Source organism: Tiliqua scincoides, chromosome 2 (genome assembly GCF_035046505.1).
Source record: "Tiliqua scincoides isolate rTilSci1 chromosome 2, rTilSci1.hap2, whole genome shotgun sequence".
NCBI classification, from domain to species: domain Eukaryota; kingdom Metazoa; phylum Chordata; class Lepidosauria; order Squamata; family Scincidae; genus Tiliqua; species Tiliqua scincoides.
This window is the reverse complement of record NC_089822.1, coordinates 115586543-115611982: the sequence shown is the minus strand read 5'-3', so window position 1 is coordinate 115611982 and position 25440 is coordinate 115586543. Positions and strand designations below refer to the sequence as shown.

The 25440-nt window shown below is 45.3% G+C and overlaps 1 protein-coding gene across 1 annotated transcript; it reads left to right on the top strand.

The window, feature by feature from the left end:
- Window positions 1-25069, top strand: HAUS7 (HAUS augmin like complex subunit 7). The gene is made up of 10 exons (XM_066616683.1): window positions 1-69; window positions 5390-5505; window positions 10121-10188; window positions 13403-13464; window positions 15468-15583; window positions 16522-16680; window positions 16963-17059; window positions 19857-20084; window positions 23844-23955; window positions 24533-25069. The coding sequence occupies exons 1-10, from the start codon at window positions 22-24 to the stop codon at window positions 24628-24630; spliced, it is 1104 nt and encodes a 367-aa protein (XP_066472780.1). The 5' UTR covers window positions 1-21; the 3' UTR covers window positions 24631-25069.
- The last annotated feature ends 371 nt before the right edge of the window (window positions 25070-25440 follow it).

Here is a 25440-nt window from a genome sequence, read left to right as displayed (position 1 = left end):
AGCTGCTGCAGCGGCGGGAAGATGGTGGACATCGCTGCTGCAGCGGTGAAAGTCTACGGGCGGCTGAAGGTTCGGTGCTTCGTTCTCTGGCAGCCGCTGTGCTGGAGCCCTCCCTGCAGTTGCTGCGGAGGGACTGCGCGCGCGAGGGGCAGCCGCGGGGGACTCGCCGTGTCTTCCAAGCGCAAACTGCTGAACCAGGAGAAGGAGTTGGGCCTCCGCGATAGCTCAGTGGAACCTCCATGTTTAGGGGCAGTACACCCGCCTTTAGGACAAGAACTGGAGTTGGCGTGGACCGCATGCAGCCGGGGCCTCCGAGTGCCATTTTCTCGGGGTGCAGTGCTTCTTTGGGGCCCCTTCCCGTGAGGGGGGAGGGGAGGGGGTGACAGAGTGGGCAGGACAGGGGTGGGGCGGAGCAGCAGCAGCAGGAAGCATCTTTGGAGCCCTGGTCTACTGTGCTTCCCGATGTGGGGCCCAGGTTTACCTGCCCACACTGTCAGCAGCTTGGTTCAGTAATACAGAAAACCGAACGCGCTCCTAAGTCTCTAAAGTTTCTTAAATATAGAAAATCATTACAGAAAATTAGATCATCATGGTAAGCAGATCCACAAGCCAAAGAGCTACTGTGGCAGGCCAGTTTCCTTCCAGATTTGGAGTGAAATGTATGCATTTCTTGTCCCAGCACATATGGCTTGCGGCAGCCACCGTGCCTAGCATCCCACACGGACTGCAAGTCTGGGTGAGATTGGAAAATATAAGCTTCCAGGAAATTTCCGGGGCCTCTCCTTTGGCTCTGGGGCCCCCTTTTTGACCCTGGGCCCAGGTAGAAATTACCCCTCCCGTACCCCCTCTCATGAGCCCCATATGAAACCACCACCTCTTTGCACAAAAATACAATTAATTTGCAATAGAAAATATTTATTAGATATTTATTAGGTATATTATTTATAGTGAAGATTTGTGGGTTTCTGCTTTTGTTGCTGGCTGCTGGCACTCTCCACCCTCTCTGGTGGTCCATGGGGGAGCTGGAAGTGATCAAAGGCAATTTTTTTCCCCTGAGACTCTGCAGACCATTTCTCAGGGAACCAGTGCTGTAGATGAAGAACAGGGAGGGTTGTTACCTTTGTTTCCTTTTCATGGAAACATCTAGAAACATGGAAACATGTTTCATAGAAGCATTGTGTTTCATCACAAACATCTAGCAGACTGTTGCTGGACGCAGGTTATTCGCTAAATGGACATGTGCATTCTATAATAAGACAAGGTATGCACTTAACTAGTGCATAGTTCCAAGTAAGTAACTTCCAAGTAAGTAACTTCCAAGTAAGTCTTTCAACTAGTGCACTAGTTCCAAGTAAGTCTTTCAACTTCCAAGTATATGGCATTGACTCAGCTTACTTTAAGGACAGCCTTATGAGCTTGCTCAAGTCTTATGATCTGTCTTGTCGGCCTGGCACTATCACAAATTTGGTAGGTGGAGCTAGAGGTTGGGCCTTTTCTGCAGTGTTGATGCTTTGAGTCCCCTTTGGGGAAGATAGAAATACGGTAATTAAATGCTACACCATTGAAATTCCCACTTTGGGGAGGCCTGCTGGTTTACCTCTCAACTGCTTTTAGACAATTTACACAGATTTTTTAAATTTAGCCAGGTTTTGGATGATTTTATGACTATTCTTGCTGTGGTTATGTATCTATTCTAATTCTGGTGTTTTCCACTTTGAGTTTTTGAACCTGAAAGGCAGGTAAAAATTGCTTTAAAGTAGATGTATTTATTAAATGTATTTTATGTATTGCATATAAGTTAATGTCCCTCTCTCTATTGCTTGATGTTCTCTAGTCTGAGCTGATTTTGAACCTCGGTTGGATTTACCGTAGATTCACCTATAATATCAGTTTCACCTGTCATAGTTGTAGAAGTCATTCTCCAATCCTATACATTTTATAATAGAGCATTTTATTCTACAGCCCCTTCCCCAAGCAAATACAAAACTTTAAAGAAGGATAAAGGGCTAAATTACTTCTGTTCCTCCATTAACTTTTTCTATTAGTGTACCAGAAATTTCTATTTTAACTGAACTTCTGGGTCAGCATAAAGTTGTTTAATTAATCTAATGATTTTCTCTTGAATGACTTTGTAACGTCCATAAATTTCCTGTATTATGGAATCGAAAGCTTGCTTGAAATCTATGGATGCTATGATACAGTCTTGAAACTAAGTTTTCTCAACCATTTGTTGTAATATGAAGATATTGTCAATAGTAGATCATCCTGATCTGAAACTGTTTTACACATCCTTCCATATTTGTCGTAAAGTTATGTCCATCTTGTTTGTTTAAGGGATTTTATACTGCCTTTCTCAAGACACAAGGCAGTTTACAATTGGCAGGCTGCTCATAAACCCCATTTTTTCAAATTGGATTTTTTACAATTATTGTTCTATATATGTCAGTAGTTCTCAAAGGTGTACATGGATCAGTGTACATAAGATTGCATCCTTTGAGATGTTCGGCGACTTTTTAAAAAATAGATCAGCAGATCACAGTTGGGAGGGTTCTTCTTTATTTTAAATAAATTTTTAAACTTATTGTAGACTGTAACGGCCAGTGCAAGGCCTGGCAGCCGTCTTCTGTGTGTCTTCCAGCACTGGGAACTGCCTACTGTCTCACTGAGTGTTCCCATTAGAAGTTGGGCCCAAACCAAATTGCCTCAACTGCTGTGCCTGCACGATCTTATGAGAATAGAGTTATAAGATGTGTCTATTTCAAAGCCTAGGCTATTAATGTAGATGCCAGGTATATATCCGCTCTTTTTAATGAGCAGAACATCTGCTGGCATCAGCCAGGCTACTGTCTTTGCACGTGTCTTGATCCTAATGATTAATGATGAAAACATCTCCTATTAGCATCAATCTGGCATATTATCTGTTGCATGTGGCTGATAAGATATCTTTTAATGAGAGCCCTAGCTGTAGTCAGACATATATCACTTTGTGCAAAGTGGTCCATCATCTTTTGCCAGTTAGTACTGATTTCTTGATTAAAGCAGCTAAGGTAAACAACTAGTCTATATAAGATGCTGTATTGGTCATTGCTTTGCCCACAAGCCTTACTGGTGGCTGCTAGAGGCTACATTGCTTGTGTGGTCTCCTTGAAATTCCTAGAGAGGCCTGTGTGCATTGATGCTGTTTATTTTGAAGTCCTCCTACGCAATTATTAAAGGTCCCCCAGCTACCAGAGTGAGACTTGGCCTAACAGGGTCTTGAGAGTAGGCTCCTAAAAAGGGAGGAGACTCAAGGGCAGCAGAACAGGAAAAGCCGAGATCCCGTAACATAAGAGCACAAACCCTGCTGGATCAGGCCAAAGGCCCATCTAGTTCAGCTTCCTATACCTCACAGAGGCCCACCAGATGCCTGACAAGACAGCAGGAACCCTGCATCCTGTTGCCACGCCCTTTCACCTGGCACTCTGAGGTAGCCTACGTCTAAAAATCTGGAGATTGCACATACCTGTCATGGCTTGTAACCTGTGATGGACGTTTCTTCTAGAAATATCTCCAAAATTAATCAAACACCAAGCTTCCTGGCAGCAAAAAGTGTTAGATGTTGTTGTCCCCGGCTTTCTATATTGGAGCCTCTCTGTAAGCAGAGTGAAGGCTACTGGGAGAGCCCCAGGGAAGTAGAAAAGGGACCAAAACAAGGTAGGTGCATTAGGTTTTGTTTTATGTTTGTTTGTCCTCATCCACAGGTTGGGAGCTCTTAGTTGCCTCAGCTCATGCTAGGCTGAGTTGGGGCCCAGGCTTTCAGCCTAGTCTTGGCCTGCACGTGGAGGCTTCCCTGCAGAGCCAGCCCCATTCAAGGGATGTTTATTTGTAAGAACAGGAGCCTGTTTAGATTGTGCTTTTTTTCCTGACCTATAAATTAAACCTTTTTGCTTAAAACGTCTGCCTGTTTTGGGATCAGTGGATTTGTCCGCCTTCCCACTCTGCAGGTGCTACTGGCAGAGTGAGAGCATTTTAACAACCCTGAATAGCATTATTGGGGAGGGGTTTTGCCCTCTGGGAACCAAATCTCTTGGGCTGGAGGTAGTGGACTAGATCTGCCAGGTCTTGTCCCACCAAGCTGCAGGTTAAACCGATTGGAAGCGTGGGGGACAGGAAGGGAGTGAGTGCTTGGCACTAGGCATCACTGCCCTGGATGGTCGCTGGATGTCTCCCTCATCTTTCATGACAACAATGAAACATACAAGCTCTGAATCTAATCCATCTATCCCATGGTATGTTTGAAACCATGGAAGTAAAGAGTTCATTTGATATTTTGCTGCAGAACTAAATTGAGCCTTCTCCTTTCATTGTAATGTCCGTTGCACAATCCATTGGGGAGATTTTCTACTCAAGCCTCATTGGAGATCTATGCAAGCTTGTTGGTGGGCTTGTGTAAGAAATCTGTTGGTGGTTTATGCCCCTGCTAAAGCAGCTTAAAAACCTCTAAAATACAGTACCTGCTGACCAAGCCTGACGCTGAATGCCAAAGGCCTCACCTATTTCAGAGTGTTGCTTGCTCTCAAAGCCTTCAGCACGAACACATATTGACCAATACAAAGTTAAAGATAATTCTGATCCAGGAAATCTGGGGCTGGACCTGGGGTACAACATTGCAGTTGTTAAGCTATGCGAGGAAAGGGTTTGAATGTAAAAACGTTTGAAGGATGGTACTGAACAAATTCTAAACTGGGTAACTTGCTGATGAAGACCTTTGGCATTTTTTCTACCTTTATACTTTGTTGATGTCTTAAAATTTTTATTCTGTCAAGTAAGCACTCTTGCTTGCTATATGGGGATGGTTGTAAATATCACTACATTGCTGTAAAATGTGTTGAACTTTTGAGTTGCTTATATATGTTTGATCTGTTCCAAGTTAGAGGGATGTGTGTTAGGGTGAGCCTTCTCTGTAGTGGCACCACAATTATGGAATTCCCTGCCAGGGGAATTAAGAACTAATTCCTCCCTCCTATCTTTTTGGTGAGGGCTCAAAATGTTTCTTTGTCAGGTGTTTGAGTGATGGGTTGGGTGATCTGCCCCCTGTGTTTTGCTGCTTTGGTGTTTTGGTGCTTTATTCTGGTCAAAATAGCTGACCCTTAATTGCCTTTATGGTTTTTATTACTTTATTGTTTGATATAGTATGTTAATATAGTACATTGGAATTTTGTAAGGTGCCTTGGGCATTTGCTTTAGCATGGGAAAGGCAGGATATAAATGTTTTAAATAATAATGATTAGTGTCTGTAGCAGGATGGTAATGAGGATCTTAAACAGTACTGTTCAAGGCAGGAGGATTGTGCAGTGATACATAGAGTAAATGAAGATACTACCAATACCAATTTCTCACCCTTCAATAGGACCTAGGCTGCCCTGCATTGGAGAGTGTCTACTTGTCAGAGGCTAAAGAGATAGAGAAGTTGCTGTGTACTCCCTCTTCCCATCGCTTGGATATACTAGAATGGATTTGTATCAGGTAATCACCTTCTTATTTTCTTGATATTTTTTCAGTTCTTAAATGGATGGGATTAGTTTCCCTTAATCATGTCTGCTGCCCATTTTTAGTAATTTACAGTTTGAACTTTTTGCTTTGTCATTCTTTGCTTCCAATTCTAGAATGTAATATTTTTCTTCTCTGCATGTATTATTTAGCCTGCTCCATTCCATCTCTTAGAGTAAGTTATGTAACTCTTACATCTTGTATATCTTTCCTGTGAGTTAAACTGCTTCTGTTTCCAATTTAGCTCAGGTTCCAATGGGTTCTGCCCTTGCTGATGAGGCTGCCAAAGATGGATTTTCAGTGGCAGAACCCCACTTGGTAACTGTGACCTTTGAAAACCACTTTCTTTCACTGACAGTCCATGTTGGCACCCACCAACAGTGTTTTGCCCTGATGTGAAGGCTTGCCATGAGATTTGTTCAAGCCATGCAGGAATCTCCTCACAGAAGTGGTGTACAGTGGCTTCTATGTAGAGACAGTCATGTTTGAATTGGCTCTTCCTGATTGAAGCTCAAACCCACTCAGGAGTTTAGCCCTTTTCTGTATCCTCAGGGTGACAACACAGTAGTTGGTGGAGGGTGTAGCTGGAGGGTGAAGTTGGAGTTCTGTTCCCTGGATTATCTTTGTTCTTCAGTCCAGTATTTGTAGGCAGTTGGTCATTCTCAGGGCTTTTGGGTAGGGGAATGCTGATGAGGGGAAGGACACAGGAATAATGAGAGCTCTAAGTGTATTGGAGGGTCATGCAGCTACTTGTGCCAAGAGTAAACAAAAATTACTATTTTCATGCCCTTTCTCATTCACTGACTTACCCCTGCCATCGGACTGAAACAGTGGTTCTCACACATTTAGTACTAGGACCCACTTTTTAGAATGAGAATCTGTCAGGATCCACAGGAAGTAATGTCATGACCAGAAGTGACATCATCAAGCAGGAAAATTTTTAACAATCCTAGGCTGCAATTCTGTCCACACTCCCCAGGATAAGTCCCCTTGACTATCATTATTAAAATAATATACATAGTAGCTTGTTAAAAGTACAGATCTGTAACATTTCCCCATATGCAGTCACATACCATGGTAGCATCAAGTCTAATATATTAAAAATAAAATATTGAAATGAATGGGGGCCCACCTAGTGGGTCCCGACCCACAGTTTGAGAAACACTGGAGTATAAGAATGCAGGACTATAAGAATGTAGGGTTTACTGTATTTATATCACTTTTTTGAATATGCTTTAGATAGATAATAATTTATTACTGCTCTTGAGACTCTACTGTATTGGGAATCTACTGCATAGTATGGTGTAATTTTGCTTTCCCAAATCTAATCAATTCAATTCAAACCTTTATTGGCATATGTACAGAGAAACCCAAATAATGGTCCAAGAAAATAATCTATATTATACATTGATTAAGCTCAGTTACCAGAGACCTTATACTGTATAAACATGGTAAAGAAATTTAGCCATATTAATTGATACAGCCTCGTTCCTGCCAGTTAGTAATTGTCTAACAATGTCCATATCAGATTCATTAAGCGACACTAAGAGAGGAAGTAAAAAACAGCTCCTTAGTTCTGAATAGCGGATACAGCTTAGTAAAATATGGGGGACTGTCTCCAGGGAACCTGTGCCACAGCGACATGCTTTGGATTGTTTGGCATTAAACCTAGCTTTCATCTCATTTGAGGGAAGGGCATTAAATCTAGCTAGGGAAAACACTGTGCATTCATGCGAATTTGTTAAGAAATTTAAATAATTACTGCTGAAATCAGCCACCCAGGTTAATCCAAAATGAAGTGGGGAACAAGTTTTTTGGACATCATTTAGGAGCTCTTGTTTTTCAATGTCCCATATCCGGGTATGAAGGGTCTTAAACGCTATTGTCCATGGCATCATGCCCAGCAATTCCAAGGCAAGCCCCAAAGAATGAACTTTCTTACTGAATAAAATCAGTCCTGGGGAGTGAAAGGAGTCTTCTAAAATGTTTTTCAGTGAAGGGTCCTATGCAGCAGCAGAGCCAATTCTGAGCCAATGTTTGAAAAGGCGAAGCCAGGCTAAAGACTCCATTTTATGTTGCCTGGCTTCCAGGCATAAGACAGCGTACAGTATGCATCGTGGTACTGCAAAGATTTTATAAAGGAAGAGAGACTGAATCCTCTCGACCATAATGCAGAAGACCGAAATCCACATGGGGATTCCATATAAAAGCTGTGCTACTACCTTTGTGTTGAATGTCTTTAGTGCTGAAGGAATGAAGGAATTCCCCCAAGCATAAAAGAATTGACTAATAGCTTGGGCTGTAATATTACTTTTTTAGATTGCTAGTTGTCGGTGTGTCATCCATGAATGTCTGTAATGAAACAAGACTCCTAGATATTTAAACATTTTAACTTGTTGGATAACATGACTTTCAAAGATCCATGTTGTCGGTTTCCAAGAGTGATCAAAAACCACTATTTTCGATTTATCAAAGTTAAGTCTCAACTTGTTTTGTTTAAAATATTTTAAACACGTCATTAGTAGTCGTTTTAAACCAATTTTTGTACGTGCTAATAAAAGCATATCATCCGCATATAGTAGTAGAGGCAGAGCTAAATGACCAATTTTGGGTGGATGGGCGTCTATTGTACCTAAAAGGGGAGCTAAGTCATTTAAAAACAAGTTAAAAAGGGTGGGGGCCAACACGCAGCCTTGTTTAACACCTTTGTTTGTCATCACTACATCCGTCAAGGCCCCATTGGGAGATAACCTAATTTGACAGGAGGTGTCAGTATAAAGGTTCCTGATTAAGAAGAGTAATCTTGTGTCCATACCCAAGGCTACCAATTTGAACTACAGAAGATCCTTACTGATCGAATCAAATGCCCCCTTTAGATCCAAAAAGGCAGGGTATAGTGCAGACTTACAATTAGCTGTATATTTTGCTATCATGTGTGAAAGAACAGTACAGTTATCCAGTTTAGACTGCCCAGACCTGAAACCTGATTGTTCAGGCCCTAAGATACCATTCTCATGCAGCCCGAAAAGCAATTTTTGATGCAGATGCATGGCGTACAGTTTCCCTGTAATTGATAGTAGACTGATCAGCTGGTAACTGCTTGGGGTATTTTTATCCCCATTTTTGAAAATAGGCACTATTATTGATTTCTTCCAGGTGTTAGATATTTTACCAGAGCCGTCAACTGCTGTAAAAAGATTGGCAAGAGCCCACCAATCTGGGTCAGCCCTTATAAATTCAGGTGCGATAGAGTCAGGGCCCGCTGCCTTCTTGGGCTTAAGTCGGGCTATTCAAGAATTTCAAAGAAACTGAGGGCCAATCCAGTACATTAGTTAAAATGTTCTGTATTCTGCACCATGAGGCTTGCTGCTCTTCAAAATATAATGACCTATAGTGATTGACCCATATTGAAGGTGGAATGGGAGTTGAGCATGGGGTAAATTGATGGAAAAAACCTACTACTACTTCCCAAAATTTTTTGTTGTTATGACTATCAATAGCTCTACGCATGGTGTCCCACTTAGTAAGATTTAATTTTTGCTGGGCTTGGCCATCCATTATGCGCAACTGACGCTGTAACTAAAAAAAACTTAGCTAGCAAATCCTTATCTCCTGTTTCCTTGAATTCCCAATAAGCTCCACGAACCTCTGTTTTCAAGGGGTATATTGTGCTGCTTAAGGCATTTGAACCAGCCCAGCTTGGGTTCGTGTTTTTTCTCATTGTGTGCCTTAAGGAAGTTAGTAGCTCATTAGTAGCTCATCTATTAACAGTTCCTAGTTACAGACGGAATCACTTGGTGATGCAGAAAATTGTAAATCCGATTGCATAGACAGGAAATGGTCTGTTCTAAGGAGGGACATTAGTTTATCAGCAGCACCCTCATCACAGGTTAATAATAGATGACGAGCCTTGGAGTTCCGCGTATAGTCTTGAGACAAATTCTGCTGGTCTGGGGGGGGGGGAGCAAAGCAGGTGACAAAATAAAGGCAAATGATCACTTAAACCTGGTACACCAACAGTGAATTTTTTGACCAACGTTAGTAATGGCCCGGGAATGAATATATAGTCGATCACACTGCATCCACGAGGTGAAATAAAAGTAAAATCCCCAGACGCTTTATAATCTGGCAGCCCATTTAACCATGTCAGTCCCCAATGCATATAGATTTGAACCAGAAGGTGACCAGACTCATATCATGTCCCTAGAGCACCTATTACTTGAATTGAGATAAGGAAAATCAGAATCTATGGTGCAATCAGAAACATGGGAAGTGCATTGAAGGCCCTGCCCAATCCTTGCGTTCATGTCACCTAACACCAGAAACCAGGCTCTAGCAAATTTGTGCATTAAGATTTCAGTGACCTGGTTCAGTGACCCCATCGCTCCCCAAATCTAATCAGTATTTCTCCATCTTTCCCAATAGTTAGAGCAAATAATGTCTTTTGAGGTGGAATTGTAAGGACCAGCTCTGACTATATTGCTGAAGTCAGATTTGGAGCAAATCTTTCTCCTTTTTGCAGATCCTATAATGTAGCAGAAAGACTGTGATCTCCCTGTTTCTTCCCCCCCTCCCCCATTCTTCCTTGCAGTGTATATCCACCTTTCCGAGAACAGCTCTCGTCTCTCAAGGAATCTCAGCCAGATGTGAAAATAAAAGGTATGTATTGTACATTGAAAAGACAAATACATCACCCTTGTTGTTCAGTGAAGTTTGTTGGGAGCAAAATGCTAAAGAACATAAGAAGAGCCCCACTGGATCAGGCTAAAGGGCCATCTAGTCCAGCTTCTTGTATCTCACAGTGGCCCACCAAATGCTTCAGGGAACACACAAGACAACAGAATCATAGAGTTGGGAGGGACCCATTAGGTCATCTAATCCAATCGCCTGCCTTAGGCAGGAAATCCAACTAGAGCATATCCAACAGGTGCTTGTCCAGCCTCTGCTTGAAAATCTCTAGTGAGGGAGAGTCCACCATCTCTCTCGGCAATCTGTTCCATTGCCGAACCGCCCTGGCCATCAGAAAACAGACACAACCTGTGTCCTGATGCCCTTCCCTGCATCTGGCAATCAGAGGCGGCCTTCCTCTACCTTGCACATACCTACCATGACTTGTAACCCGTGATGAACTTTTCCTCCAGAAATTTGTCCAATCCCCTCTTAAAGGCATCTATGCAAGTTGCCATCACTACTTCCTGTGGTAAGGAGTTCCACAGACTAATTGCATGCTGGGTAAAAAAATATTTTCTTTTGTCTGTCCTAACTCTCCCAACACTCAGCTTTAGTGGGTGTTCCCTGATTCTGTTATGTGAAAGGGAAAAGAGCGTCTCTCTATCCATCCCCTGCCGTAATTTTGTATGTCTCAATCATGTCCCCCCTCAGGCCCCTCTTTTCTAGACTGAAGAGGTCCAAACGCCTTTCCTCATAAGGAAGATGCCCCAGCCCAGCAATCATCTTAGTCGCTCTCTTTTGCACCTTTTCCACTTCCACTATATCCTTTTTGAGATGTGGTGACCAGAACTGGACACAATACTCCAGGTGTAGCCTTACCGTCGATTTGTACAACGGCATTATAATATTAGCTGTCTTAATACCTTTTCTAATGATCCCAAGCATAGAATTGGCCTTCTTCACAGCCACCGCACACTGGGTCAACACTTTCATCGAGTTGTCCACCAGCACCCCAAGATCTCTCTCCTGTTCTGTCATAGATAGCTCAGAACCCGTTATCTAAAATAATACAAAATTTGCTATTCTAGAAGTTTTTTTCTTCTTGCATCTCAAATTCTAATAAAAATATATACATTTTTTAAAGTATATTTTTCTTTTGTTTCTAACAATAGTCTATCAAATGGCATCTGTTCCATATAGAAATCTTATTTGTCTGCCCCAAATCTTGAATCTAATAGGTACATCCACCAGCCCATCTCCACACCTTGCCTTGACAATTCTTTTTTCTCTTCTTCCTCACTCTCCATGGAACATGTCTCAGAATTCTAGCTTTATTATCATCCACTGTCCATTTCTTTTCCTGTGGAGCCTTCAGTAATTTATCTCTGTAAAAGATTCTGATGGCTTTCACATGAATTTCTCTTGGTAATTCAGGTTTTCTCAGATAAAAAGTGCTCACTCTTCTCAATGAATCCAGTTCTTTAGGTATCTTATCCATTGGTGTATCAATCCATTATGATATTAATCTGACAATCTGTCGCACCATATCTTCTCCTTTCTCTTCTGGTATATTTTGTATCCTCACCACTCGAGCTGCACTATCCATCTGAGTTTCTTTTAACGTTGTCTCTGCGTCATGCTGATTTTCTTTGATCTCTGATATTTTAGCTTGGTCTTTTCTTATCTTTTTCCCCAATCTCTCAATCTCTTGTTTGTCTTCTTCTGATGTAATTTTCACATCTATCAGGTGTCCACTAAGTTCATCTAATCATTTAGTTAAAGCATCCATGCTGTGTTGGGTCTGTGCAGATTGATTTATTTGTTGCTGTACCATTGCCAACAGGTTTTCCGTGTTGTCTTGCATAGTCTGTTTCCAGTCTTTCCCTTCCGCTTCCTCTTGTACTAATTTTTCAAATCCCATCTCCAACGCTGGCAAACTTCAGACTTTCTTACCTGCCATCTTTGTTCTTCCTTCCTTTGGAACTCAAATATCTTTTGTTTGCAATGCTCTTTAAGACCACTAGATGTCCTCAGCGTATTATCTTCCTTGCTCCACTTATAGACACATATCCAGTTCTTGCAATGTCTTTTTAAATCGACTAGATGTCTCTAGATGTCACTGATGCAGTGTTCTTGTTTCTGTTCTCTTATCTTATTTATATTTGTAGCCTTGGCAACCACATTCCTCTGTTCGCAAGAATCTCAAAACATCCAATCGCTCTTTCTGGCAATCCCAAACAATAGTATCAAACCAAGGCAATAAACACTCCAATGCACAAACTTTATCCAAGGACAATTAAATTGTAATCCACTGAAATTCAAAGTTATGAAGTTGTAATTATACTTTCATATATCCATAACAAGCTTGGCAAATCTCTTCTACGATTTCTCCTCACACCGATAAACAGTTGACGGGGGAAGCCTCCCCTCTCCTCTTCTTCTCAGGGCAAAAAAGAACCAGATCAGGTAATCAATTACTCAGTCCACACCAGGCATACACAAAAGGAATAACACTTACTTAAGTCTTTCAACATCTTTCCCTGCTGGGGCCTTCAGCTTGATTCAGCATGAATTCTTCACCATTGCTGCCAGACAACAAAATCTCCTGGGAAAGCCCCCCTGGTGGGGCTTATCTCCTCAGGAATCTTGCCATCACATGGAGCAATTTGTCTCTCCTGACAAATATCCCTGGGTCTCCTTGAATCCGAAGTTTTTTGGGGAAAAATAGAGTGCCTTTCAAGAGCAGGAGAAAGGCACGTCTGTTCAGCTGCTGGCTGGCCCCTCCCCTCTCCTTTAAGCTGCTTGTTGAAAGTTTATTTGGATTTTTAAAATGTTTCACTGTCTGTAAGTTGGCTCGGTGGCTTGAAAGCAGAAATGTGGGATGTAAATGTGTTACAAGCACAAGGCAAGTTCATTCCCAGACATTTCCAGTAAACAGGCTCTTGAATGACAGAGCTGGGGAAGGAAAGTCTTGAGAGTTAGTGGCTTGATTCTAATCCCGAGACGGCAATAGTGGGCTAGATGGATCAGTGGTCGACAGATGCTGCAGATGAACTTTCCTGTACTGTTATCTTGCTGCTAGGGAGGGAAGTTATTTTTCAACAGGTATGGAAGCCTCAGAAGGATAAGTTTGTGAGCATGACTGGCACGGCCTGTATAGCTTAAACTATTTGTGGTAACTGGACCTCTACTGTCCTGACAGAAATGACCAACCTGGGGTATGAGCTGATGCGTTGTCAAGCCAATGACCTGGATCTCATCGAGGTAGGTACTGGGGAGATAAATGAGACTCAGTACTTTCCTAGAATAGCCTTTTTCTATTGCTGCGTGATCCACTGGGTTTTTTTTTTATCCCTGACATTTAATCTAAAGCTACTTCCTTTTAATTTCATTCTTCTGCAGAGGCTCGATCTGTTCACAGTAAATATGCACATATAAATATGTTATGCTCCATGCAGCGCAATCCTATCTTACGCTGGAATGGGCAGGCCAGGTTGCCTGTGCTGTATCCAGCGCAAGATAGGGGCCCAAAGTGGTTCAGCTGGAGGTAAGGGGGAACTCTTCCCCTTACCCCTGGGTAAGCCACTGCAGCCCCAATTGGTCTCTTTGGACTTTTGCCACCTCAGCAGGTGGCATAAGTCTGAGTATTGGCCTGCTCGGGGAATGGGATTGGGATCCGGCATAACTGCTGGGTCCTAGCCCTGCCTCCGGCTCCCTCCCTGCCTGCCCGCTCCCAGAACCACACTCAGCCCTCCCTCTCGCCTTCTCCCCGCCCTCCCCAGACCCTTGCGTCGGCTGATGCAACCCTTCCTGCCAGAGTCAGTGTGGAGGTTCGATTGAACCTTTGTGGGCCAGCATGCGTCCCTGTGCCAGCCCAGCCGACTCTTGATGAGGCACATTTTATGGCACATTTGTGACCCTCATGGGCCGGCACAATGGATTTGCGCCAGCCCAAGGCACACTCAGGATTGTGCCCTTAATCTTCTCTGTTTGGCTAACACTGTTAGTTTTGCTTTCTAGCAGCTTTAAATGTCCAAACTTTTTTCTTCGAAATAGTGTCTGCGTCCTTCCCCACTCTCTGCACATGGCTGTATTTTTGGCTATTAGTTGCTAGGGACAAAAAGCAGGGGAAGACTGTTGCCCTGCTTGTGGGCTTCTCTGAGGAATACTGCTGAGCTTGATGGATCTGTTGGGGAGAGGAACATGATCTCTGGGCCAGCGACATGTACCAAGATGAGAGGGCAGCCCAGGCAGATTCCTGACTAGACTTTCGGTCCTGGCCTTCTGGGACGTTGACTTCACCTGGGTCTGCCCTGTTGCCAGAGGCATAAAAGCCAGCCCTAGTAAACTGAGGGAACCAGCCTACAACTAGAAGCCAAACCAGCCATGCCTTCGGTTCCGCTGGAGAGAACACTGGTTGTGTCTCAACTCCATCCTGTCTGGGCTGGGCTAATAATTGCAGGTCATCTCCCCCAAGGGAATGGTTTGCCCTGGAGCCGTTGCTGGAGGTGAGCGGCTGGCCCAGGGCCTGCCTCACGGCTGGCCCTAGCTGGGACCATGAGATGGGCACTGCAGTAGAAGTGGAGGGGAGAGTCTTGGGCTTGCCTTGGTAGTTGGCCAGTTGCAGTTGGTGATGAGGGCGGCCCGGAGGAAGAGATCATCCCGCCAGTGCTGATCATTAGCAGCAGCCTGACCAACCCTGGAACTCCATCTGGACCTGGAGCTGTATTGGGACTGGGAGGGTGTTAAAGGATGACAAGCAGTGCTCTGCTGGGTCCTTGCTTGTGGGTCCTTGGCATTGGTGCCCTGCCAAAGACCTGAGGAGAAGGGATGACTCAGGCACCCACTACCAGGAGCTGTAACATGGGAAGTTGTTTAATAAACCTTTTGGTGTTCTGCGCTCCTGCCTTTTGTAGTTGAAGTGGCGCCCAGCATCTGGCATATCCATCCTGAACCCCCCTCAACGCTCCCTTCCCTTGTGGGACGGAGCAGCAGTGTCTGCCACGGACATAATCGGATCCAGTGCAGCAGGGCTTGTCTTACATTCTCTTTTTATAGTGCCTATATTGAATGCAGTACTAAGAATGGGGCATTGGGGGGGGTGCAATTTTGATGGCTACCATTGCTTCCTGTCTTTTGGAAACAGTGCTCCTGAAACCACCACCGAAAATGACTGGGGCTTGTTGTGCCACATCACTGAGTCAGGAAATGTTATTCTCTCCTTTCTCCCTGGTTAATTGGATAACTTTGTTGTGATATGCCCACAGGGAAAAGCCTGTGCCCAGAAGCAACTTAGCTTCCTGGAACATTTACTGGCTGCGATTCCACCTCAGGGTAACATCACACCTTTGGACTCTGTAGCCAATTCCAGCAGTTTTTCCAGGTAAGGGTTTTATCCAAGCACAAACTGCATTGGCATGTCTTCTGCCAAAAAGCTGATGTTGCTTGGCCTACTGGATTGGCATCTTTGTGCTATGTATTTGCTTTATTGTCACTCATGTTCAGCAGGATTGAACTGGTGTTGTTGACAGTGGGCCTGGAGTTTGGTGCTTACTCGCTCCGATTCTGAAACTTGGCTTAGGTTAACGCACTGCATTTTCTAGAACTCCACAACTAGAAACCCATTTTCTAATGGCTGACTTTTAAAAACAAAACATGAAAATGCTCACTTCTCAGGGTTTTGCAAGCATTTAAAAAAAAAAAGAGCAGCCATCCAAAGGGGCTCAGGAATCAGTTTCCGAGGACTCAGTTTTGGGTCGGGGAGCAGGATCAGTAGGATATCTGATAAGTTGCCTGAGGTCCCAATCTTGAACAGTACTCACCGGCATAAGGCATGTTTGCAGGCCCTAGCACCAGGCGAACACCGGTGGTAGCCCACTACTGGCCAGCGCTGGGTTACGGCTGGGTGGCCACCGAAGTTTCGCCACTCAGCGGTCATGCAGACCACCGTTCCGGGGGGGGGGAGGAGGCATTCTGGGGGGAGGGAGCAGGACAGGAAGGAGGTGGGACTGGATGTAGAGCCTCTGTGTTGGGTTCTCCACCCTACATGGAGACTCTTGATTAACCACCGACCTTTTGGTTGGCAGTGAATTGAGTAACCCCATCGTGGGGGCTACACGCTTTACCCAGGGGAAGGGGACAAAAGTCCCCTTCTCCCAAGGAGCCGCTGGCTGCTGCCCAGAGTGCGCAGGATGCAGCAGCAGCCATTGTTGACGTGGCTGCAGCCCCATTCACCCCAGGTTTGGGCTGTGAGTCTGCTGTTTTAACTGTTGGGTCTTGCAGCCTGTCCCTGTGGTTTCTTCAACGTCCTTTCTGTTCCAGCGCAGAAGAATCTTTTCAGCAGATAGCTAAGAAGAATGGAGAATTTCTCAAACAGATTTTCTCCAGCTCTAACCTGCAAGCAGTGTTGAACCCAGAGTGTCATCTGTGGAGCTCAGACATCAAGCCCCTCCTATTGAGTGAAGAAGCAGTCCAGAAAAGGTCAGCTTCCCTGTTCCCTCATCCCCACCCTACTTCCTGTGGAAAAGACAGAGCCCAAAGAGTCCTTGGACCAAATTCTTTCTAGAACCAGAATAGAGCAAGAGCTATCTGGGTCTCAGCCCAAGCCAGAAATTAAACAGAAGGGAGAACTTGATCAATGGGAATCTGAACTGGGGGGTGGAAACTCCAAATTTCATGGCCTCCTATACCTCTATTCCCCTTTCCAAGTCTGGTGGAATCCAAGCATCCTGATGTCTAACCTCCTTCCTAATGTCTATAAAGGTCCCAGCTGTCAACAACATCCCATGAGAAAATACTGCTGGAACTATCGAAGGAGCTCGAGGAAATGGTAGCAACTCTGCAGGATCTAAGGGTGGAGGTGAGCTCTTTGCAGACCACTTTATCAGGTGACAGTGGGTACTTTACAGTGTGTGTCCTAAGTAGGTAAGGAAGATGTTGCTGTTCCTTAACTCCATTTATTTGCTTGAGCCTTTTGGAACTTATTTTATCACAATTATGAGGTGTGACAATTCTTTATCTGTAGCACCCTATCTGCTGGGCTGTTTTGGTTCAACATAGGATGTAAGGTGAGCAGGTGGAGTTGATCCTGAGAGAGTGAATGGCCTCTCTCAGCTCTGTGATTCTATGATTTACTGTTCTTTAGTGAGAATCTACCCGAGTGGTGGGTGTGCATATTGACAAGTGGGCATTAAGATAGGGCTAGCAAATTCTTTTATCCAGTTTCCCTTCTCAAGTGGCTTTACCTCAACCTTCTTTCTCCTTCTGTTCATCCCTTTGGACAGACCTTTTATCTCCTGCACAGTCTATTCTTTTTGAGGTCTTAGGGCCTGATCCACAGCCCGGTGCGCTTCCTGCAGGCATGCGAGCCTTACTGCAGGCCCAGTGTGAGCCTGTGCTCGGCTGGCTCTGGTGCTGGGCCTACATTCTGCCACCCTGTGTTCGCTTGGACTGCCAGGAAGCGGCAAGTGAGTGAGGACATGGGCTTGGCGGGGTAGAGGGGAGGGAGCAGGGCGGAGCTCAGCTCCACCAGATCCTGAGCCTCATGTCAGGCCTCATGGCCCCACGTGGAGCTCCTTTTTTCTGTGCCAGCTGAAGAGCCACTGCAGAGTTGAGTAACCCCATTGCGGAGCTACTTCCCTTACCTGGGGGAAGGGGATGATATCCCAAGGAGTTGCCACAAGCTGCCTGGCACATGTTGGATGCCGCAGTAGCATTTTTGGCACTGAAGCAGCATCGCGCATCAGGCAGCTCAGTATTGGGCTGCTAATCTCCTTCCCATCTTCAGTCTTAATTTCTTCGCCCTGGTCCTGTGGCCCTGTGAGTGCCAGATCCAACTGATTTTTTCTACTTGCTGGCCCACTCCCCTCTCTTGGATTTCTGGTTTTCTACTAGAACTCCTGGGAAGGATTTCAGGGATCCCTGCTCTGCCAACCCCAGCTGCTAGCTGAAGATGGGGAGAGAAGGGAAAATGGGGAAGGGTGAGAGAAGTGAAAGTTCGAAGTACAAAGTATAGCTACATGTCTGGGTAGTCCGTGAGCAGCAGTTTCTGTAAGCAGCGTGTTTGAACACTCTGGAGAGTGACCCTGTGTCTGGACACTCAAGGAGTGACCACTTGCTAGTCAAACCCCCTTAGTTTTTAAGGATTTTGGAAAGATGCTTACATATAAGCAGAATGTTTGGGGATAAATGTGTTAACTTGAGGTTTGAATGGGGCTTAGGATGTAGGTATCAGTTCATAATGCAAATGTTATCAGAAGGTTGATGACTGGCATCCTGGAGGGGGGAACTTTACAATGGCTAAGCAGGGCTAGCAGTGTCAGCTAAAATGCAGATTAGCCCCCTGGTGTCAGGAGATGTCTGGCAACTTAAAATGAGGTTTACCTAAGTTAATGCAAAATACAGGTATAATTCAAGGTTTCGGTACAAAATACAGAAGTTAGTGGAATCGCATTCAGGAAAGCAAACACAAACTGTAGATACAATGGAAAGATTGCTAAGATTACCAAGATTACCAAGCATGACAAGATTACCAAATTGCACTATGCTAGAGGCACAAAGTGAGATTATCATTTTCCTTCCAGGATGTGTGATTGTGGAGGGAAGGGGAGGGAACACAAACAAGCAACCAAGAGGCTGGGCTTGACCAAAGTGGAAATGAGGCCTGTTGACCAGTGTTTCTGGGAGAATAGTTAATCTTGCATGCTAGCATCCATATATGAAGGCTTGTGAAATGTAGCATAACCAGAAATACAATAAAATGGGGGGAGGGGGGAAGATTTTCTCATAACAAAATTACCTAGCTACTCTTCTGATGATAGATAGACCAATTGTCTGACTTGATAGAAGGTAGACTATTCCCACCTCTCTCTGCTTTTCTAATGGAACTTCTAACTTCTTTTGTGAAACAGTTCAGTGCTTGAATTTTGAAGGAAAGGAGGCTCTTGTGGAATCCACAAGCCCCACCTCTGGACTCTCCTCCATGTTTGCCAAATCAAGGCCCTCTGTAGTCTTCTAAAAATGGCATGTTCTGAAGGTATATGATGTAGCTGTCCTTCTGAATCTTCCAAAAAGGGGGGAAAAACCCAACCTAGGAATTCACCCAGTATTGTTCTTAGTATTGTATCCTGAATACAGTCTTAAACCCTCTGAGATTGAAAGGCTCTGGGTCTCAGTATAGAAATGTTTAACTAAGTTTTAGGTTTTATCAGGTTTGCTGTAGGTACCTTGCCTTAATACAAGGAATTTCCTCTGAACATCATACGAAAGGCCTGAAAGTACACTTGAAGTACACTGTAAGTAATAAGTAGACTGGAGCCTGCTTATTGTCTAGCAATAGGAGAAGGCAGTGGCATAGAAAGACCTTAAGTGCACATACTGTATAATAGCTATCACGTGTGCATCTGGAGCTGTTGGGACTAGAATAGAGGATCCATGATTCTGCATAGCTGTACTGTGTGGCAAGCTACCAGAACTTCTTGACTTGATTTTACAGTAACTTGCTGAGAGAGGTAGTGCAGAGGCTCGACAAGCACCTGTTGGAAATGTTCTAAGAGGATTTCCTACCTAAAGCAGGGGGTTGGACTAGATGACCTTTTAGGCCCCTTTCAACTCTATGATTCTATGATTCCCTTCATCATCGAAATTGTGTCTTTCAGTGTTCCTTCCTGCATGGGGACCCAGCTGGTGCAGATTCATTACCCAACAGCGCCACAGTCCTGCAGACCCTCAAACTGGTGGTCTCTGACTTCAACCAACTGCTTATGACCTTTGGGCAGGTGTATGAGAATGAACTGCAGAAATATTGTGGGCACCCTGCTCCTAGGCTGAGCCCTTGTGGTCCTCTCTTCCAGTCGGTGCATCACAGCCTGGTACTGTGCATGCAGGTGAGACTTGGGGTGTGGGTAGGAGGGGAGGGAAGGAGTAGAAGTCCCAGGTGGGTGGTGGTAGTTTAATATAGTTAATTAGGCATGCTCTTAATCTTGCAGTTGGCTCCAAGTTTGGGGAAAGGAAAGCTGGGAGAGTGAAGAGTATGAAAATAGGGATAGAAGATGCCATAAGTGACTTCCTTGCAGCCATATAGTTGGCTTCCCCAGCTGGTTCCACCCTTTTTCTAGGCCTCCTGTAAAGCTGGGTCTGAGCTGTAATGCTGCAGATCAGGGCTTTCATGTGTGCTCCTCCAGAGAGACAAAGTTCACTGCCGATAGAATGTTGAAATGTTCCCTTCAACATCCCAAATCCAGGTTTACCATTAGATCCAGGTCGTAAAACTAGATCCTGCAAAATGTGTGTATCTAAATCTGTAAGCCAGAGTGGATATGTAATTTTTACTACCTCCTAGTTTTACATCCAAGACCATCTTGTTTAAGCATGACATTCTAGTAACAATATAAAGACAAACAGGCTTATTGTGGCATAAACTTTTGTGGACTAGAGCCCACTTCATCAGATGCATGAAGTATAAATGATGGCCACACAGTCCCTGTGGCAAGAGATTGTCTGGATTTCGGATTTAAGTATGCACTGAGTTTTTGTGACCATGCTGTGCATCAGGGGTGCTCAATAGGTCGATCGCGATCGACAGGTCGATCGCGAGGGCAAAATGAGTCGATCGCAGAGCTGCTCCAGCTGTTCCTGCAGTTCCGCGGCTTGGCCAGCAGGTGGCGCCAAAGAGCTGCCTTCTGGGTTCTGAGAGCCTGCACAGGGGCAGCCTAGAGTGCGACGAGGGTGTGCGCGCGCTCTGTGACTCTCACCGGGCGTCGGGGCGGGCGGAAAAACGAAGTGAGAGCGAGCGCAGTCGCCGTTTGTCGCTCCACTCGCACCCCCTCCCCCTCAGCGCCCGGGCTGGACAGGAGAGGCTGGAGCTGCGGCAGCGCAGGCCGCCGGACAAGGGTGGGTGGGGGGGAGGGAGAAGAGAGCCTCGCGTCACCTCGCCTCCCCGCCGTGCAGCTTTTGTGAGAGGAAGCACCCCTCTCTCCAGCCCACCCCTAGGGTAGAGGGTGGCCTGGGCGCAGCCCTGGGCTGGAAGGTGAAGGGCGGCGGGGTCCCTGCAGGCAGAGCGTGGGGGGCTGCGGGAGGGCAGCAGGTGGTCCAGGCTGCTTGCCCGCCCGCCCGCTCTGGGAGGCGTGACTGCTGCTGCTGCTGCACCTGCACCTGCTGCTGGACCAGGCGGTCCCTCCCCCCTCCCTCCACAGCCTGTGGGGAGGGGGCTGCCAGGGCAAACCCGGCCACCTGCTCCTCTGCTGGTCCTCCTGCAGGCGGGGGGCTCCCGGCACGGGCCAGGCAGGGCGTCCCTGCGGAGGGGGCGAGCCTGTGCAGGGAAGGCGCTCTGCACGTGCTCAAAGCACAGCCGGTGGCTTCTCTCCAGCCCACCCCAGGGTAGAGCCCTGGGCTGGAAGGTGAGCGGGCGGCGGGGTCCCTGCAGGCGGAGCGCGGGGGGCTGCGGGAGGGCAGCAGGTGGTCCAGGCTGCTCGCCCGCCTGCCTGCTCTGGGAGGCGTGACTGCTGCTGCTGCACCTGCTGCTGGACCAGGCAGTCCCTCCCCCCTCCCTCAGCACCCTGTGGGGAGGGTGCTGCCAGGGCAAGCCCGGCCACCTGCTCCTCTGCCGGTCCTCCTGCAGGCGGGGGGCTCCCGGCATGGGCTAGGCAGGGCGTCCCTGCAGAGGGGGCGAGCCTGTGCAGGGAAGGCGCTCTGCACGTGCTCAGGAGCACCTCCAGCCGGTGGCGTAGCTGGAGGGGGCGGGGCACCCAGTCTGGCGAGGGGAAAAAACACTTTGCACATGCTCAGAGGTGGTGGCACAGCTGGAGGGGGGCTGTAGATCTCCAGGCCTTGCTGGGTTTCAAAGTAGCTCTCGAGCCAAAAAAGTGTGAGCACCCCTGCTGTACATACATGTGAACTCTACAGATCTAATGATTCCTTTGACATGTTGTAGCCTTTTGGCCCAACTCTTTCCTTTTGTACCCATGCGGCATATGCATTACCGTAGACACCCACCTATAAGTCGATCTTACAGATAAGTCGAGAGCAGGTTTCGAGCCAAAAATCATGGAATGTTTTATGACCCTTGAATAAGTTAAAGGGATGTCTGACTATAGTTTTGTCTGATTTTACTTGAAGCCAGATCCTGAAAAATAACCTACCAGTAAATTGTTACCTAAGAACTGTACAGTCTCCAATTTATTAAAAAATATAGTAAAAGATCATAAGATACCTTTTTATTCCTTAACTTTTAAAATTCTGGTCTTCACAACCTTTTTGTAAACACTATCTGAGTAAGTGCACAGTAAACAACATACCAGTAAAACAATGGTTCCCAACCTGAGGGGCACCCAACAGGACCTTTACGGGTACTTGAAAAAGAATTGAATAATGGCAGAAAATGGCAAGTAGTGCTCCAGAATGCCTTGCAGAGTCAGTAAGGCAAGAAGGGAGGTAGCTAGGTGCCTGTGAAAGCCTCACCAAGAGCTAATTGCATCAATTCATGTATGAATCAGTGATTGAAAACCAGCACAGTAAAAATATGGAAAGTGATCATTCACCAAGAATTTCTCAGGTCACTTCTGGTGCAAAACACTGAAAAGTTCTTCAAACTGATAAAAAGAGAAAATACTGTGATGAATACATGAAGTATGGGTTTTCATATAGAGGAAATGAAGACTTATGTTATTAATGGCAAACATTTAGCTAGTATGAGGGGTACAATTTATGGAAATCGGCTGCCACAGGGTATGCAAGTGAAAAAAGGTTGGGAATGACTGCAGGAGAACCATTAATCGAATCTTTCTTTAAGGTGCCTGGTATGTTAAGCTGGAGGCTGTACATGCAACATACAAATTATAATACGTAACTGGGAGTGTACAATTCAATTCACAGCAGAGAGACAAGCAACAGAGAATGACTGTGGGCAGGTCACATAGTTGCAACCCTATTTACTCAGAAGTAGACGCATTGCTTTCCATGGGTATGATTCTTAAGTAATGGTGCACTGAATTGTAGCCTGGGACTTTGTTTTAAATGGAAACGAGGATTACATCCTGGTGTTCCAAAAAACAGACCTCTGTAAAATTCAAGCATTTGCAAAATGGAACAAGACTGCGGCAGCTCTGCTAAAGAGAACGAGGCTTGCTTGAATTCAATGAAAGTCTCAGGAGCAGTGTAAAGGTTAACTTTGGCTGGAGCTTAGCAGGGGTTTCCTTGGAGATTCACAACCTTCTAATCATCTCATCATTGTGTCTCTGTTGCCTGCCCCTTGGAGAGCAACTTCTCTGGAGTTGCTTGAAAAGCCCTGTCCCCTGAGTGACCTCGGAGATAGAGGTGATTATTTATCTAAGCTTGATTTATTGGCAGAAATTTCTCACCCTGTAGGTGAGTATCTACGATAGTCTGCCAACTGAGAATAATGCTTCTTGCCTCTGAAGTGGACTCTAGTACGCAAAATATTATGCCATAGTAAGTCTGTTTGTCTTGCAACAAATACCAGCGCACATGGCTAACCCACTGGAATTTGTTTGATATGAGATTATCTTTCCTGGAACAAATCTTTCCCCCCTAATTCCACCCCCCCCCCAAATACCAGAGTGAAGCAGAATGAGCACACTAGGTTAGTAGGATAATTTTGACTTCCATGTATTTTTGAACCAACCAAGGAGCTGCAAGGCTTGGCCCAGGTTACAGAAACTTCTGAGTGTGTCATGAAGATTGTGGAAAGGCGACATGAAGAGAAGATAGCTTGGAGTGGCAGCACTCAAGCCACATTGTGTAAGTATCAGACTCGAGGGCTGCTACCATGAATGTCCCTCTGGCATCATCTGCAGTGGACACTTGTCTCTGGTGTTCCTTTCTCCCACAACTGGAATGTTTGTTGGCTCTTCCTCCCTCTGCTCTAATTGATCTAATTCCTTTATCTGAATAAGAGATCGCGATGACTCGGGAGCTGACATGACTGGGATGTACATTAGCTCTTGCTTTTTCTGATTTGGCCTAATCTTGTGGAAGATCCCAGCTTTTCAGAGGATGGGAATTTGGGGAGGTGTGATTAAAATCTGTCTTCAGAGGTGGGGGGGATGCAATTAAGGGACAGATTGGGTGCTACACTGGGTAATGGCACTCATGAGAGTTGAAGCAGCTGCTTCCTGTGTCCCCTTGTGCCCCAAAACAGTGTAGGTGGTTTGCCTTATTTGAGTCTGGCGCAGAGGTACTGAGAGCCTTAGTACCTTTAAGCCATTTCTGCCCAATGTTGCATATACACAACAGGGACTAAAAGTGTATACCCGGGGGCCAGGCAAAAATGAGTTAACTAACCATGGCCGCTGCAGACAACATATTACTTTTTCAGCTTCAAAGCTTGAAGAGCTGCGGCAGAAATACGGGACCATCCATGGCACACTCCAGGGGCTGCCAGTGACCCTGAGTTCTAATGGGCAGCAATTGTAAGTGATTTTGGGAAGGGATGAAAGACTCCATCTTGGTGTGGAAGGATCAGAAGACACTGGATCCAGATAAGGGTCTGGAAAACATTGCCTTTTTTTATTCCCAAAAGCTTGTATATATTTTTCTGTTAAGTTTTTATAAAGAGTTAAAAATAAAAAGTAACTTCTTTGTCCCTACTGCATTTCAGTCACTGGGGGGGAAACTTATCTCTCTTCTGTGACTTTCATCTGTCTTGCCTGACATCCATGTGCAGCCCTGTGATTTGTAGTTTCCCAGAAGAACTTCTTCAGTTCCATATAGTTCCTACTATCTAAGCACATCTGTTAGTTTTTAAAATTTATATGCTTGTACATGTCTCGCAGAATCTTGTTCTTTGAAAAAGGCTAACAGTTTCTACTTCTGTCTGGCTAAAAACACCCTTTCTAGTCATTTCCCTGTGATCTAATTGGCCCAGATTAATCAATCTGGTGTTGCATCATTTTTAGCAGGAGAGGATTTACAGGCCAGTCCTAGCCACGTATTCCTGGGAGTAAACCCCATTGACTCTAATGGAACTTACTTCTGAGTAGACATGCATAGGATTGGGCTGTTGATTTCCAACCCTCTCCCCTATAGTGGGATGACTTGTTATGATCAGCAGAATTTTCAGAAATTGTGTGTGTGTGGGGGGGGGGATTAGAATGTTGCTATAATTTTGTATGTATCCAACCAAAGAAATCAATTTTGAGAGGAGTCTTGTGAGTGGAAAATGTAACATACTAACAGGCCTTAAATAAAACTTTTCCTATAGTGACTTCAAAGCTGAACAGAGCA

Excerpts from the sequence above, each read along its gene's own strand:
- HAUS7 (XM_066616683.1), top strand. The coding sequence starts at position 22 with ATGGTGGACATCGCTGCTGCAGCGGTGAAAGTCTACGGGCGGCTGAAG. Across the intron at positions 13,465-15,467 it reads ATGACCTGGATCTCATCGAG|GGAAAAGCCTGTGCCCAGAA; the intron begins GTAGGTACTGGG and ends ATATGCCCACAG. Across the intron at positions 23,956-24,532 it reads CAGCACTCAAGCCACATTGT|CTTCAAAGCTTGAAGAGCTG; the intron begins GTAAGTATCAGA and ends TTACTTTTTCAG.